Source organism: Spea bombifrons, chromosome 1, assembly GCF_027358695.1.
Source record: "Spea bombifrons isolate aSpeBom1 chromosome 1, aSpeBom1.2.pri, whole genome shotgun sequence".
NCBI lineage: Eukaryota > Metazoa > Chordata > Amphibia > Anura > Pelobatidae > Spea > Spea bombifrons.
In genome coordinates this window covers 109,667,164-109,682,187 of record NC_071087.1, presented here as the reverse complement: position 1 = coordinate 109,682,187, position 15,024 = coordinate 109,667,164, and the positions used below count along the sequence as shown (strand labels likewise).

Here is a 15,024-nt window from a genome sequence, read left to right as displayed (position 1 = left end):
AGTCACTTTTCAAACCGTCAACCTCCTTAGATCTAAACTAAACCAAAAAAGTGTGTGTGGTAGTCATGTGTAACGTACCGCCACACGTTCCAACTTTTACTAGAGTCTGGCCACCTGTGAGACTTGCCACCTCACTGGCATTGAGGACTTTCACCACTGATAGGCCCTGTGTAGTTCCCTGCGAGGAGCCAGCCTGTCAGGAAAAGAGGAGTAACAAAATGTTCTTAAATGTATCAACTGACACCGTTTTAGACCAAGCATCTCCCATTTCTCATCAACTGTTGATCAACTGTTTTATTTGAAATTATCAACACTAAAGTCATGACAGTTTAGCCACCAAAAAGACGAATACAATACACGATGCCAATTGAAATAAATTACCGTATTTATCGGCGTATAACACGCACTTTTTGAAACTAAAATATGAAGTTGAAACCCTACCTGCGTGTTATACGCCGATAAATCCTAGAGCTGCACAATCTTCCCCTGCACAGCTCTCTCGCACGCCGTCTCTGATGCCGGGAGCCGGGTGATGACGTCACTCCGGCCCCGGCATCAGCACAAAAAGTAAAACGCTGGAAGATAAAGAGGACCCATACCAGATCTCCCAAACGGTAGGGAGTAATATATACAATTAATGTGTGTGTGTGTGTGTGTGTGTCTGAGTGTGTGCCTGAGTGTGTGCCTGAGTGTGTTTGTGTGTGTCTCTGAGTGGGTGTGTGTCTCTGAGTGAGTGTGTGTGTGTCTGAGTGTGTGTGTGTCTGAGTGTGTGTGTGTCTGAGTGTGTGTGTGTCTGAGTGTGTGTGTGTGTCTTTTTGTGTGTGTGTCTGAGTGTGTATGGTTTCCCAGATAGCAGTGATTCTGATGAAGTTTTTTTGTTCAAAGAGGTGCTTTTTCTTTCATACTTGCCTTATACGTGGTATGTTATAATGTAATAAATATTATTCCAACATTAAGTTCATAGCTTCCAAGTCATTTATTTTAAATTTATTTTTTCTTACTCAAATTTCCTTGTTAAAATGGGGGTGCGTGTTATACACCAGTGCGTGTTATACGCTGATAAATACGGTACATATTAATCTTATTAGTACGAGATAACTTAATCTTTCTAGTGTAAATCCTTCACTCTCTAGCATCTAAACTGATCTGTCAATTCTTATTGTTCAAGCATTATGGGTTACCTGTGGTTGCAGGACAACTTTGAGAGGAACAGAAACCCTCTGTGCTCCTTGCTGACTTAACACGTGTGTTTGCTGCCCAGCAGGAGCAAGAGTCAGACCACCTGGCCCTTGTTGTACAATATGAAACTTCTGTGGTGCCTGTCCTGTGGCCCCTTGCTGCTGTTGGACCTGTAGCTGAATGGTTACAACTTTGGCAGGCTGTCCCTGGGGGTTTTTAGCTTGGGTCAAGGCTGCCAGCTGATTCCCCTGAAGAACAAGCTTTCCTGGGAGGCCACCTAGCACCAAGTGACGCTGTCCCTGTGGCGCTCCAGAGCCTGCCTGGGAAGGTTGCTGAAGCACCAATGTTATACGCTTAGAGTCCCCCTGGTAGGAAGATCAAAAAGAAGGGTCAAACAGGCAGCAATTCCATACAAAAAAAAAAAACATTTGGATACAGAGTAATGCATAAACCATAGAATCTAGAGAGTGACAAGAAGGTTCATTCGCTGTGCTCCATTACCTGTTGAGGTGCAGAGGTTACAGTCACTCCAGGTTTTATTCCAGAGGTGCCATCAGTGCCCCCCGGGGCTGCCGAAGTCCGCACTGGCTGCAGTAACAACTGACGAACCGGTCTGACTGCTCCTGCCTGCCCAGCAACACCAGGGTTAGGAACTTTGGCAAGTACAGTGTTCCCAGAAACAATGGATACCCCAGGTCTTAGAGGGGTTCCTGTGAGCACCTTTGCGAATGTCACTTTTCCTCCATTACCTGATGTACCAGGAGTCAGAGTCTGAATCTGTGTGACCGGGCAGCCCCCAACAGTCATTCCAGGAGGTGCCTTCAGGATCATTATTTTTGGAGCCCCTGTTACAGTGCTTGAGGTCCCCATAAAAGGGTTCCCTTGACTTAGAGGATCCTGATTTGTTGCTTGCTGGGAGAGCAGCACTGGTTCAGTTGCAGCAACAGGGATAGGGATCTCTTGCAGAACTGGAGGTACTGACTGGTGCTCAGCCACATCAGTGCTAGTTGCAGTGGTTTGATCAGTTCTCCTGTCTGTTGTAAGCTGTTCCAGAGGCTCCAGGACACTACCCAGGCCTAGAGCTTCATCTATGGTATCAGGTTCATCCCGGCTAAAAGAATCTGATGTCAAAGAGTCCAAGCCAAATAGGTTTGGATCATCAAATAAATCCATGATTGGGTCAGCCATGGTTGGTCTTCTCCAGAAAGTTGTGCAATGGGGAAGGCTACTAGCCTTCCCCACAGTCTCAGAGTGATAATGCAATGAATTTAATTAATTCTACAGCCACGGGTAAGCGAGAAATCCCCAGAAGGCACCCTGCAGAGAAAACAAGGTGTTCTATTAGCAATTGGTAATTTCATAATAAAGGGAAAAAATATTTACAAACTGATTTCCCTAATTAGTTTAATTATTCAGTAACTTACTTGCTTTCACTCTCCAAAATCAAAATAAATAATACAAAAAGTGGCAAACTTTATTATGAAGCCACAAACAAAAAAAAAAAAAAAAAAAAAAAAAAAAAATCAAGTAGTTTTTGTAATTTTATTTTTTAAAAACACTTGGCACAAAGAACACCAAGCACTTCAGGGGGCACTTGTTCTCCTGTCTGCATGCGAGTACACCAAGAAGAAAGGTCATTCAACATGTATATATTCCATATATTCCATGGTTCAATAACATATAACTTGTACACAAAGATTTAAAAATTAAAAAAGAACCAAACACATCGCATCCTACTTTAGCACCGTATCATCTACATGCGCTCCAATATCATGCACACGGTCTTGATGGTATGGCATAACCTTTTGTTCAGTACTTTCTATTAGATTGCTTCTGTCCTATATAATTGGGCAGTCACATACACATATATATATATATATATATATATATATATATATATATATATTACACATACAGTTTTAAACAGGACTGATAAGTAGCATAAGGTGCGATTTGTGCCTAAGATCAATAATTGACAAAAACGTAATAATTCATCCAAAAACACAAATTATATATGAACAGGTCTGCTCCTCTTTATATACAACCGAAACACACAGTTTTCCATATAAATAATTATTTAATGCAGAAATCACTGAGGACTATAGGTCTAAGCACAACCTAAATCAGCACATGGGCTCAGATGTCTTAATAAAAACGTGCATTGTGTCACCAACATGTTCTTCTAGGGCCCTGTTTTGATAATCCCCACAATACATATGCCTTGACTCTCATGCAGTTTAAGCGGCATATACTACGTCGCCTTCGCTATTAGAACACACGTTAATTAAACGAGAAGCACGCATTAACTTCACCCCTCCCACTTATGAAGTACACAAACGTACATACACATAGTCTCCCGGTTACACACATGCTGCTCCAACAGTACGGTCTCCTCCTCATACAGATACACACAGCGTAACCTAACACATATAGGCTCCACCCACTCGTTGACCAGGAACCCACGCGGCTCTTTCATTAGTCGGCACAACAGTCTGTCATGCGCGTCACCGCAAAGTAATTCTAGGTTGAGCGCTTTACTCCTCCCATTTACTCTGAGGCCTAGCCGTATCTAAGGCCGGTCTGAGACCCGCCTCGATTTAACTGGCTTTAGCGACCAGTGAATGAATGAAAGGAGGGAAGTGTGAAACCAGAACCGGTTACCAACTTAAAGAGGCGAAAGTCAATACACGCAAAGTATCGCTGAGCGGAAGGGAGCCGGGGGGAAGCGAGCAGGGCGCACAATATTAGGTCTACTCTGTACGGTTCCGCAAAGGGTTAATCCTGGACTTAATGCATGGCATTTCGAGGGTGCGCTGCATGGACATGCGACGTCCTATAAAATAATCTGTCCCTGAAAAAAAAACCAAAAAGACCAAATATTTACGTTTAGAACATGAATCATTGGGCTAAATATTTGAGTTGATTCACCTGCTGGGTGAATGCTAACTTCCAAAAGAGAATACATATTCATAATTAACTTATATTATCTTTTTTAACAGTTTAATTCCAGCCTCATATATGCTATACATTTTACCCTGGAAAGCATTCATTGCACCCTCTTGCTTACCAAGGCCGCCGTACCCTGGCTGAGCCACACATTAAAGAAAGGAAAGGAAAGTATAAGATAATATACAATTAGCTGAAGGGAAAAAACCCCAACAGCTGAATAACTGTGCTGAGACCCTCTTACTGGCACGAGGAAGCAGCTACCAGAAAAGAACAAACAGGCGGTTTCCTAAATTAAATGTTGTGTTTTTACCTATAAGACAAGGATCAGCGCAGAGTACACTGCTGTACATGAAACTGCGAGCACAAGAACAAAAGCCATCGCACTGATCAGCTAGTCTTTCAGGGCATCAGTGAAATGTCCCTATTTAATGGAGAGATCCGATCGCCCTACTAAACCAGTGCATCGTAAAATACCATCATTTCATAACGATTTATATGCAATTGTGTAAACGTTTCCACTGTGTGAACACATCATGAACAACATATTGCTGTTATTCTAGAACAGCATTCCTCACGTGTGGCCACCAGCAAGGGCAACCTTACACCTGGACTATAATAATAACTACGAAGAGTCACCTTTATGCAGATTATGCACATTTATGGATTTCCAGGGATAATAAAGACCGTTTTGTTACGTTCACTGAAATTGTTACATTTTAACGCTACATAAATGTAGCGTTAGAATGTCATCGCTAAAGGTACTAAAATATGAAAGAGGGGAACAAAGTTATTTGGCTCTTTAACCAAATCACTATGAATAATTCATTATTTGGCATAATTGGTAAGGAATAGTATTAGTGGATAGGCTGAGACCTAACTACTACGATCCTCCCGGGCATCAACGGACAGTCGAATACAATCTGTGGCTGAATTTGGGTTTTGGTGGAAGTTAGATGTTCTTTTGAGAGATCTTTCCAATGCAGAATACTCTCGTCCACTGACAACCTAAATACTATAGAAACAAACAGCATTATGTATCAATGATCATGAAGGAGACCCTAACTACACGGCCTCTCTAGTAACTACTTCCCCAGAAATCAATTCAAACGTGTCTACAGATTATTCCAAACCTGGCTCCTTGTTGGAGGGAAATACACATCTGCCTAAGTTTAAAACCCCTTAATGACAAAGCATGTACGGGCTCAAAATGCATTGTTTTCAATGGGTTTAGGGACCGCCCATTGTCCTTAAGGGGTTAAGGTTAACAAGAGGTTTTAGCAGAAGAGGAAACAGAGTGTTTGGTTGAACTTGATGCCTTTTATTGCGCCGACATGGAGAAAGATGTAGTTGGATGAGCTTTTTGGGGGGCTCAGAGGTTTTGTCAGACGGAAGGTTCGCCCCAGCAAACCTAAAATATCTGCACACATTTTGAAACGTCATTTACATACTGCAAGTGCCCCCCCCCCATTGCTACACTATGTGGGGCTGTTCTAGTGAAAAATCTGGTTGAACTCATCCCTCTAGATTGTAGTCTCCTTTGAGAAGGGCCCTCCTCACCTGTTGTCTCTGTAAGACAAATTGTTATGTTACATACTACTTATGTCCTGTCCACCCATTGTACAGCGCTACGGAATTTGATGGTGCTATATAAAACAATAAAAAATAAAAATCATGTCCTGTCTACCCCTTGTACAACGCTGCGGAATCTGATGGCGCTACAGAAAATAAATAATAACGTGCTATGTTATTAACACGGTGTCAGCAGAAGATTGATAACCTCTTGCCTTTCAATGATAAAATGCCAGCGTTAGTAATTCTGTTACTATTTACTAATGCGGACGGTCAGTTTCCATGGCGGCGATTTCTCAGCATTTAGCGCTATATCGTATCCCCAACTGCATTTTACGTCCATACCTTGCGGCAGTCTTCAGATTTGGAGCAATTTACGCGATTTAAGAAGTTACAGCACACTAGGTTTTACGTTTTCAATCACGTGTTAAAAACTACCAAAAATAATCAAATGCCCCAATAGTGAATTAAAAAAGCATATCGTACGCTTTATAGGGGGAATAAAGAACCACGGAAAAGCTGTCAGAAGAGAATTAACATTGGAAGGAGGGTTTTTTTTTTTAAACACATACACACACATATATATATATATATATTCTGTAAAGATTTTAAAGAAATTTGTGTGATTTAGGGAAAAAAATAAGTAACTTTTCAAAAGGATGAAAGGCAGTTTTTGGGGTATGCACATCTCTCTTTGGTTCGCTGGCGATTCTATAGTTTGATGTTTTATGTATATTGCATTATTTGCCCAACTGCTAAATTGTTGGCTATTCTATGTTTGAGTTTGATATCTTTCATGTACAAAATAGTTATTTTTTAGACCTTACGAAATGACTTATTTTACTTTGTTTCAATCATGAGCATGTGAATGTCTATCAAACGTTCACTCGGGATCGCTAATCACTTAAAGAGAGAAGTATATTGACATTATTTCAGTTAGTGTTTCAGCACACAAATGTGAACATGTATACGGTCAGCGGCACTAACAGGAACAGCTATTGCGTACAGTGAGTGTGTGTACAGACACAATAATTTAGGTCTGGTACTTGTGTGTGTGTGTGTGTGTATATATGTATGTATGTATGTATGTATGTATGTGTGTGTGTATATATATATATATAGATAGATATATATATAATGTGTGTGTGTGTATATATTACAGGTCAATGCAGTGCATCTAGCAATCTATTATAACAGGATGGTGGTCTTCGTAGCATGAATTACATCCATTGATATCGGTGGCAGTATGTGCACGTGATAGATCTACTAAGGGCTTTTTTTTTTTTTTGTACAAATACGTGACTGCCGGTATTTGTATATTATGTTATTAGGGCATACTCCACCCTCCCCCTACGCCTCACCTGTGACCCCAGTTCGTGACGTCAAAGCCCCGTCTCACTCGTGACGTCACACTGTCCGGATCCCGGCCGCTCTTGACCCTTTATGAGCTGGTCCCGGCTATACGGAGCATGGCAGCGCAGCGCACCCTCACACGGGTCTTTACGTCACTGCAGCCGCAAGTCAATGGCATCGCATTCTATGCCAGAACACCCTCCCATACCGACCAACGATTGGCCAGAAATACCATCAATCAAGTACGCAAAGTACGTCACACGCAGAAGGTAGAGTGTCCCTTCCAGGAAGTACTCACGGGAAAGAGGGCAAGTGGGTCCTTCAGATAGCTGCCCTATTGACGCCTGATTGGATGTTATATAAATGTATACTGTAGGGGTTATATGGGTCGCGCGGCTTATTAATTAAGTATTCATACTCCCACTTATTTTTATCAACAATTTTATCCCTCCAGTTAAATGAGTTATTTTTTTCCAATATCGTTACCTGGTATTTCCCTATAGAAGCATTACCTAGGCATACAGTTTTACGTTAGACCTCCCAGACACCCTCATTTTCAGTGGATAGTCTTCAGAGTGAATCTTATGATGCCTGCCATTTATTAAAAATAATGGCTTTTCAAGAATAGTATGAAAAAATGGTTACTGGATATCCATTGATTACCTCTGTCAGCTAAAGGCAGCTGCAATGACACCATTCTTCTTAATGGGCATTGTCCTGCCTTGGACAATTTCACTGGGTACCATGTGCATATACTAATCAACCTTAGACAGTCGCTAAAGGGGCAAGACGCTGTTGCAAGGATAGGGTTTTACGTGATACTGCTACCAATGGGTGCTGTAGCTACAATTATTATTATTATTATACTTTATTTATAAAGTGCCAACAGATTCCGCAGCGCTGTACTAGGTAAAAATTTTACAGATAACGACAAGTACAAAATGACAAGCAATTGACATACAGATACGAGAGGAATGGAGGGCCCTGTTCCCACAGGAACTTCAATTCTAGGTGGATGAGGGGTGAGAAACAGGAGGTGAGGACTGCGTGGTAGTGAATGATGTTAATGTAGGGGGAGTTTATGTCAGTGGTAGGCTTCCCTGAAGAGAAACGTTTTTAGGGAGCGTTTGAAGGAGAGTAGAGCTGGTGAGAGGCGGACAGCACGGGGAAGATAGTTCCAGAGGGTTGGTGCTGCGCGAGAGAAGTCCTGTAGGCGGGCGTGGGAGGAGGTGATAAGTGAAGATGCAAGGAGCAATATTATGTCTCGCCAACCATGTCATAATGTAATGTCCTGTACCTTGTTTCCCCCTTTAAGTTTGGTTTATTTATACTAAATCAATTAAATGTTTGTGTCATTAAACAGCCGACCATTATTCAAAGCAATCCTTATAATCCTCGTGACAACTTTGCATTAATTATTCTAGAGCTTAAGAGCTTGCTATCAATTCAATTCCAAAACCATGGCTATCAATATGGACTGTGGCTATAATAGCCTTCATGTTTCTGGGAAGGCTTTCTACAAGATTTTGTAGAAGAAGAGCGTTTCTGTGGAAATTTGTGGCCATTCAGCCAAAAAAGCATATGTGAGGTCAGCCACTGATGCTGGAGAAAAAGGCCTGGACAATCAGCGTTCCAATTCATCCCAAAGGTGCTCGGTAGGATTAAGGTCAGGGCTCTGTGCAGGCCACTTGAGTTCCTCCCCATCAAACTTGTCAAAGTATCTCTATGCACCTTGTTTTGCGCACAGTGACATAGTCATGCTGGAAAGAACCTTCAGAAAACCAGAAGCATACGATTGTCTAAATTGTCTTTGTACGCTGTAGCTCTAACATTAGCCCAAACCAGCCCCAGACCATTATATAAATACACAAGAAAGCATGAATGATACGAGACCTCAGGTTAGTGTTATAAATACAAATATTCTCAATACCAACCGGTATTTCAGAAAATTTGCGTGTAAATGGCAAAAAGCTTTCTGTGCTAGAGCACTATGCAAGGTTAGTGCAACACATCAAATGGTGGAGGCAAACCTGTGAGCTACATTAGACCCTCGACTTCAGAGTTACTCAATCCACAGAGGACCACATAGTCCTCAGTCCTCTTCTGGTGGGATGACCTTTCACTTCTGTTTCTCATTGCTTTCCCACTCACCCATGGGGCTACCACTGAAGTCTTCAAGGGGAGGTGGCAGCCAAAAGGCCAGCTCATTGCCCTAACCGAAGGCCAAGCCTTTAGGGATCTGACTCTACTGTGGAATTTTCAGTGCATGCAAAAACTATCTATAAATGCATCAACCCTTGTTCTCCTCTGACCAACTTCAGCTAAAAGGCAATTTTCTGCCCATCATCGACCATAATGGCCAAAAAAAGGGAACAAATATGAACACATTTCTTTTGTAAATTTTATCTACGAACAATCAAAAAATATAGCCCCTGAAAGCCGGTGCACTAAAATGCCAAACAGATGGCATACTTTTCAACATAACACCCTGTGTATTTGGTATCTACATGTTATTTCTTGAGCACAAATAACAGATTTACCCCTTTCTATAGGTGCCTAAACTGTTATAGACAACATAGAGGTACAACCACATTTATTGGATAAACTTACTAAGGTGGGTTGGGGGCATTTAAGAAAATACTTTGGTTTCTATCACTTTTACTATTTGGTTTAGATTTTTGGAGAAAATAATAAGGCTCTGGGTTTTTTGAGTATATATTGTTATGAGATGTCCTGTAAACAACTTGTCCTGAGGAAAAATATATATATTTGCCACATAAATGGAGCCAGAGCAAAAAATATTTTTTCCCCCATCCTCCTAAGAGGATGATGTATCCAACCCCTGTCACAGTTAAGGCCCCAGCCCTGAGACTTGCATTTTAAAAACTAAAAAAGTAAACATTGGTACATGTATCACTGCAAGTAATCCATGCAATCATTGCTTAACTCGAGCACTGCACACAAGCGGGTTCCTTCAAATTGTTTTTCATTTATCTGAGATTTTTTATTAACAAACTATCTGTGTCATTTGGAAAATTACAACAAAACTCTACTACATTTTTTAATAAAATATTAGCAAACAACTATAAAGTAGAAATGGGCAGGGTGTAATTTATGTAGATGTGATATTATATACGGTAGACGGTAATCCTCTGCTCATACAATTAGACTTTGCATAATTCCTTATTACAATAAAATGTATATAGTCCTAAACAAACAAAAATACGCACATTCTTCATAATATGGGAAAAAGTTTATTAACACATTTTCATTGGCAACCAAAAAATTAAGATATAATGCTTTACTTCATGGTACCTTCTATGCTTAATAAATACAAGTAGATTCATTCAAATCATCTGTAAATTATAAAAACACAATTAAGAATGATTCGCCTACAGAGGACATTATGCATTTGCAGCACATGTAAGCACTAAAAGCCTAAAATGGAAATCGTTTTTATTTTATCCAAACCCCTTTTTTCCCCTTTGTAAACATAATAACTCAATAAATAAGACAGTGGTATATTTGAATTTCTGAGTGTGCTGCAATCGCTGAGACTTCCCATGAAGCGTTAAAACATCTACAGGAATTATGACCATATCCATTTAAAGATACTTTTAATGCAAGTGCTCAATAATACTTGATTTAAAGCGTTCTTATAGGTTGACCGACACCTATGAATAAAAAGTAGTCCTATGCACTAAAAGTGGACATGTCAATCCATCAGATGACAAGGTCTGCCTCAGCTACAGAAGTAAACTTTCACCTGTGTATTGTGCTAGGAAATCTGTGGATGAAAGTATTATTCTTTTATTTATACATTCACTAGCAGTTTGGCAAGCATGATTTAGGATTTGTAATGCAAGCTTCATGTCTCATTTCACAAAAGTTGTACTTTAAATGTTGTATATAATGTATGATAATTGTTAAAAAGTTGTCATTAGCACTACTAAATAACATTCTAACAAACCTGTGCATATTGCAATTATATATATATATATTTATATATATATATATAGCAATTAGACTACAGTTTTCATATCTGTGCTTGTATGATGTTTTACTTAGATGGTGAGGGCTGAAGGCACAGACTAGAGATGTTTGGATTTTATCTTTTGTGCTACAAGCATACACACCCCACCAAGAAGGGTTTGACAATCCTACACAAGATAGGCCATGCTCGCCAGTTTCTTATTGTCACTATTACATACAGACCCCACTTTTCATTTGTAGGTGTTTGAGATTTTTAAATGCAAAGAACAAGAAACTAAAACCGAACTTCTCATAAAAAATAAAAATAATTCCCTTTTATATGTGCAATAAATGAGTGCAATGAATGATAATAAATAAAAAAAACACACAACAAGGCATGGGGGGACAGGTAACAGACTTGATAAGCTTTGATTTGGACCCTTCAATCCTTCTATTTTGCTTATTAGATTAGACTCAGCAGCACCCAGAGGTTCTTCCACCTTCTGCTTGGCTCTGTCGAGATCCACCTCCCAAGGGCTCATTTATCGACTGCTGAGGTCCAACCTTGATGCCGTTTGCCTAGAAGAAGAAGAAGAAAAAGAAGAAGAGAAAGTGTAAGAAAATGTGCGCACTTTAGCAGCTCACATGGACTTATCTGCTAAAATTTGTCTTACCTCATTATTCACATCAAACAGTCCCTGCTGGATCTTTTTGTATATTTCTTTGGCTGTACCAATAAAAGCCTTGGGAAGACACATAGGAATAAGCAACATTGTGAGAAAAGAAAAAAAAACACAACAGAAAACCCCACAAAAATAAGATAGAAAAAAAAGTAAAGGGAAACTTAATAAAAAGGAAAAAAAAAAAGGAATGTTTTGGAAATATACAGAAAAGATCCCCTAACCTCTTCCACATTGGCTGCAGTTTTGGCAGAGGTTTCCATAAATATGAGTCCATGTTCCCGAGCAAACGCTTCTCCTTCCTCCCTCGATACATCTCTACGGCTCTCAAGGTCACTGGAGAAGATAATGCCATTATATATAATAACCTATACAATAAAAACATGCATCTTAGAGAGACATACAATATCACTGACCTTTTGTTTCCAATCAGAATGATTACCATATTTGAACTGGAGTGTTGGCGAGCATCTTCTAACCAAGAGGTTAGGTGGCTAAATGTCTCCCGCCTGAACAAAAAAAATAAATAAAAATTACCAGAAATACACCAGGTATATAAATATGCTACTACATAAATCATTCAGCAATTAATTATTCTTATCTATAAAGAAGCAAAAATACACCCTATTTCTGGAATTCACTAATGCCTTTCTTAGTCCTCACCAAAATCTAGATATGTAGTGCCCACCATATACTGCAGTTTTTGTTTATATATATATATATATATATATCTTGGAAAGGATAATAAAAATATAAGGTAACATCAACGGCATATTACATTCTGCTCCCATAAAACATTAAGCTGATGCTGCTGATAAGTTCTGGTCCGTTAGGAACAGAGATCCCAGAAGGCAAGTGCTTACCTGGTGATGTCATATACTAGTAGAGCTCCTGCAGCCCCTCGATAATATGACCGGGTTATGGAGCGAAATGATTCCTGTCCAGCCTGTCCAGGGTGAGAGGCAAAAGCAAGACAGTTGGGAGAGACATACAAATTCCTGATTATACAAGTTTCATGTCATTCATGAAATAATACCCATAATACCTAATTGTCTCTTTTGATTTCATATACTAAAGTGGGTTGAGAATTAGATTCAGTAAACAGTAAAAGAAACAAGCGCTTAGCCTGGCCAGGAACTACTATTTCAACAGTGAGTTTTATTAGGTTTTTCTTTGATTGATTATTTTATTATTGTATGTTTTTTCTGTTATTCTTATGTTGATATATATTTTTAATTTTTTTTGCTTAATGTTTGTTAACCTGTTTAATAAATTATATATTTTTATACTTATACATTGCCGGACCGCTGTCTTTTTTTAATTATACACATTATTTGTATACTTAATTGTTCTAATGAGATCATCATACTATTAGAATGGATATTCTATTTGTGGGGGTCTAAAGAGGAATATGCCCTGTGATAGAGCCAATGCTAAAATAGGTTTTGGAATACCAGAAATTAGAGGTGTCTTTATATAATAAAGATTTTTTATAACACTATTTCAATATTTATAGAATGTAAGCTATAGCTTTAAAACCAACACAGATCTATAAAGAAACTCTATATCTGGAGAGAAAGTGGTGTTTTCTGTTGCCTGTGTGTTCTGTTGTCTCTCACCGTGTCCCATATCTGCAGTTTGATCGGCTTCCCATCAATATTTATCATTCGTGCTCCAAACTCAACTCCTGTGGAACACAAAACACACTTGAGTTATTTGAAAGCACCTGTCACATGTATGAACTAAAATCAGCATCTGGAAGTGATAAAATCGTCATTCTATTGTGGTGATGCTTACCGATGGTCAGGTCGTGGACTGGCTGGAACCTTTTATCTGTGAACTGAAGGAGAAGACAGGACTTTCCCACACCTAAGACAGAGTTGGAGAGGTCAGTTACTCTAATTAAACAGACCGATACATTATATATATATATATATATATATATATATATATATATATATATATATATATATATATATATATAATCTTCCAAGTGTGTTTTTTGACAAACAGAAAAAAAAATGCATCTTATGACGAGTTTAGCGATTGAACACATCGCGCCTACAGATCCATTTTTTGGGTATTTTATATATATATATATGCAGTGTTGGCTACCGCATGTAAAATATTTTGTAGACTCCTCTACTGGAATGTATTACATGCCAGGGGTAGTAATATTTGCACAATAGTACCCCAGCAGCAGTGGTGTCACAACCCGGGTGCGGGGGGTGTGCGGACCGCACCCGGGTGACACCACACCAGGCAGGGAACTCTATGAGAGTGTAATCCGCCTGGAATCACCCTACCATAGCGCGGTCACGCCGGTGCAACCGGAGCAGAGGAGGCAGACCTGGCCCTGGCAGATCATCACTGGACGGCAGAGAAGGAATTACAGCACCACGCATGTCGAGTGGGTGACACCATGTGTCATCGCACCGGGTGACACCAACCCTAGTGACGCCACCCCCCAGCAGTGTAAGAAACGCTCCAGTACTAACGTTTGTACCCGCTCAATTTAGTATGACCATTCTGATGGTACCGTGTGTCTTCCTGTGCGACCGGATAACACCTTCAACCTGAAACAAATCCATCCCACGGGGCAACGGTAATTTTAACAAAGACCACATAATGTTTTACAGTGCAAATAAAAGAAGTCTCTCTACAACACTTTATCCTCTACTAAACCATGGTTAGGTTTATTATTAATTATTATTATTATACACTTATAATCATGTTAATCACTATTGTTGCCAAATGTAATTAAGATACCAGACACGTATTCTGCAAAAGGACTGGGTAGTACAAAGCAATCCATAAGCCATGGTCTTCCCTGGACAAACCCCAGTACCCACCCAACACCGGCCCAGAGCGCTCACATACCGGAGCCTCCGCTTAATGAGTGAACATCTGGCGGGCATATGCATCAGTGCAGAACTGCAGTCCGCCGACACAATGCTAACAACCAGTAAGACGTTTACATATATGCTCAATGGCTGTGATACGGGCATGTGTACAATGTACAGTAACGGCATCCCCATTACGGTTCAGCCTTTACTAGAGCGCTGTTCAAAAGCTACATATAGCAAATTGCGATCAACACGTCAGGACGGACGCACCTGTGTCACCGATTATTATATACTTGAATAAGTAGGCGTAAGACATGATGACAATCACTGCTATGCCACCAGGTTAAAATCACGGGGAGGAGGCTCACTGTACACTGAGAAGCCTCTCTGCTGCTCCGCTTGGAGGACCGCCTGTACTGGCTTGCTAAGCGACGCTCTATCTAAAATGAGTCGAAGCTTCAAGGCGCTCTGTACGC

General features: G+C 40.0%; 2 protein-coding genes across 4 annotated transcripts in view; both read right to left on the bottom strand.

The window, feature by feature from the left end:
• CHD8 (chromodomain helicase DNA binding protein 8) overlaps window positions 1-7,228 on the bottom strand; it is a 29,680-nt gene extending 22,452 nt beyond the window's left edge. For all 3 annotated transcript variants that reach the window (XM_053468484.1, XM_053468486.1, XM_053468485.1), the window contains exons 1-4: window positions 7,059-7,228; window positions 1,681-2,496; window positions 1,182-1,544; window positions 79-193 (exon numbers count right to left, since the gene is read on the bottom strand). In XM_053468484.1, coding sequence (XP_053324459.1) covers window positions 79-193; window positions 1,182-1,544; window positions 1,681-2,367 — 1,165 coding nt within the window. In that variant the 5' untranslated portion in view covers window positions 2,368-2,496; window positions 7,059-7,228. The remainder of the gene's footprint in view (window positions 1-78; window positions 194-1,181; window positions 1,545-1,680; window positions 2,497-7,058) is intronic.
• Window positions 7,229-10,281: 3,053 nt separating this feature from the next.
• RAB2B (RAB2B, member RAS oncogene family) lies at window positions 10,282-14,971 on the bottom strand. The gene is made up of 8 exons (XM_053468483.1): window positions 14,819-14,971; window positions 13,500-13,571; window positions 13,322-13,389; window positions 12,566-12,648; window positions 12,119-12,211; window positions 11,927-12,038; window positions 11,697-11,765; window positions 10,282-11,601 (listed from the first exon to the last, which is right to left on the bottom strand). The coding sequence occupies exons 1-8, from the start codon at window positions 14,862-14,864 to the stop codon at window positions 11,497-11,499; spliced, it is 648 nt and encodes a 215-aa protein (XP_053324458.1). The 5' UTR covers window positions 14,865-14,971; the 3' UTR covers window positions 10,282-11,496.
• Between the last annotated feature and the right edge of the window lie 53 nt (window positions 14,972-15,024).

Excerpts from the sequence above, each read along its gene's own strand:
- RAB2B (XM_053468483.1), bottom strand. The coding sequence starts at position 14,864 with ATGTCTTACGCCTACTTATTCAAGTATATAATAATCGGTGACACAG. Across the intron at positions 13,572-14,818 it reads TATAATAATCGGTGACACAG|GTGTGGGAAAGTCCTGTCTT; the intron begins GTGCGTCCGTCC and ends ACTCTGTCTTAG. Across the intron at positions 12,649-13,321 it reads AACTGCAGATATGGGACACG|GCTGGACAGGAATCATTTCG; the intron begins GTGAGAGACAAC and ends CACCCTGGACAG.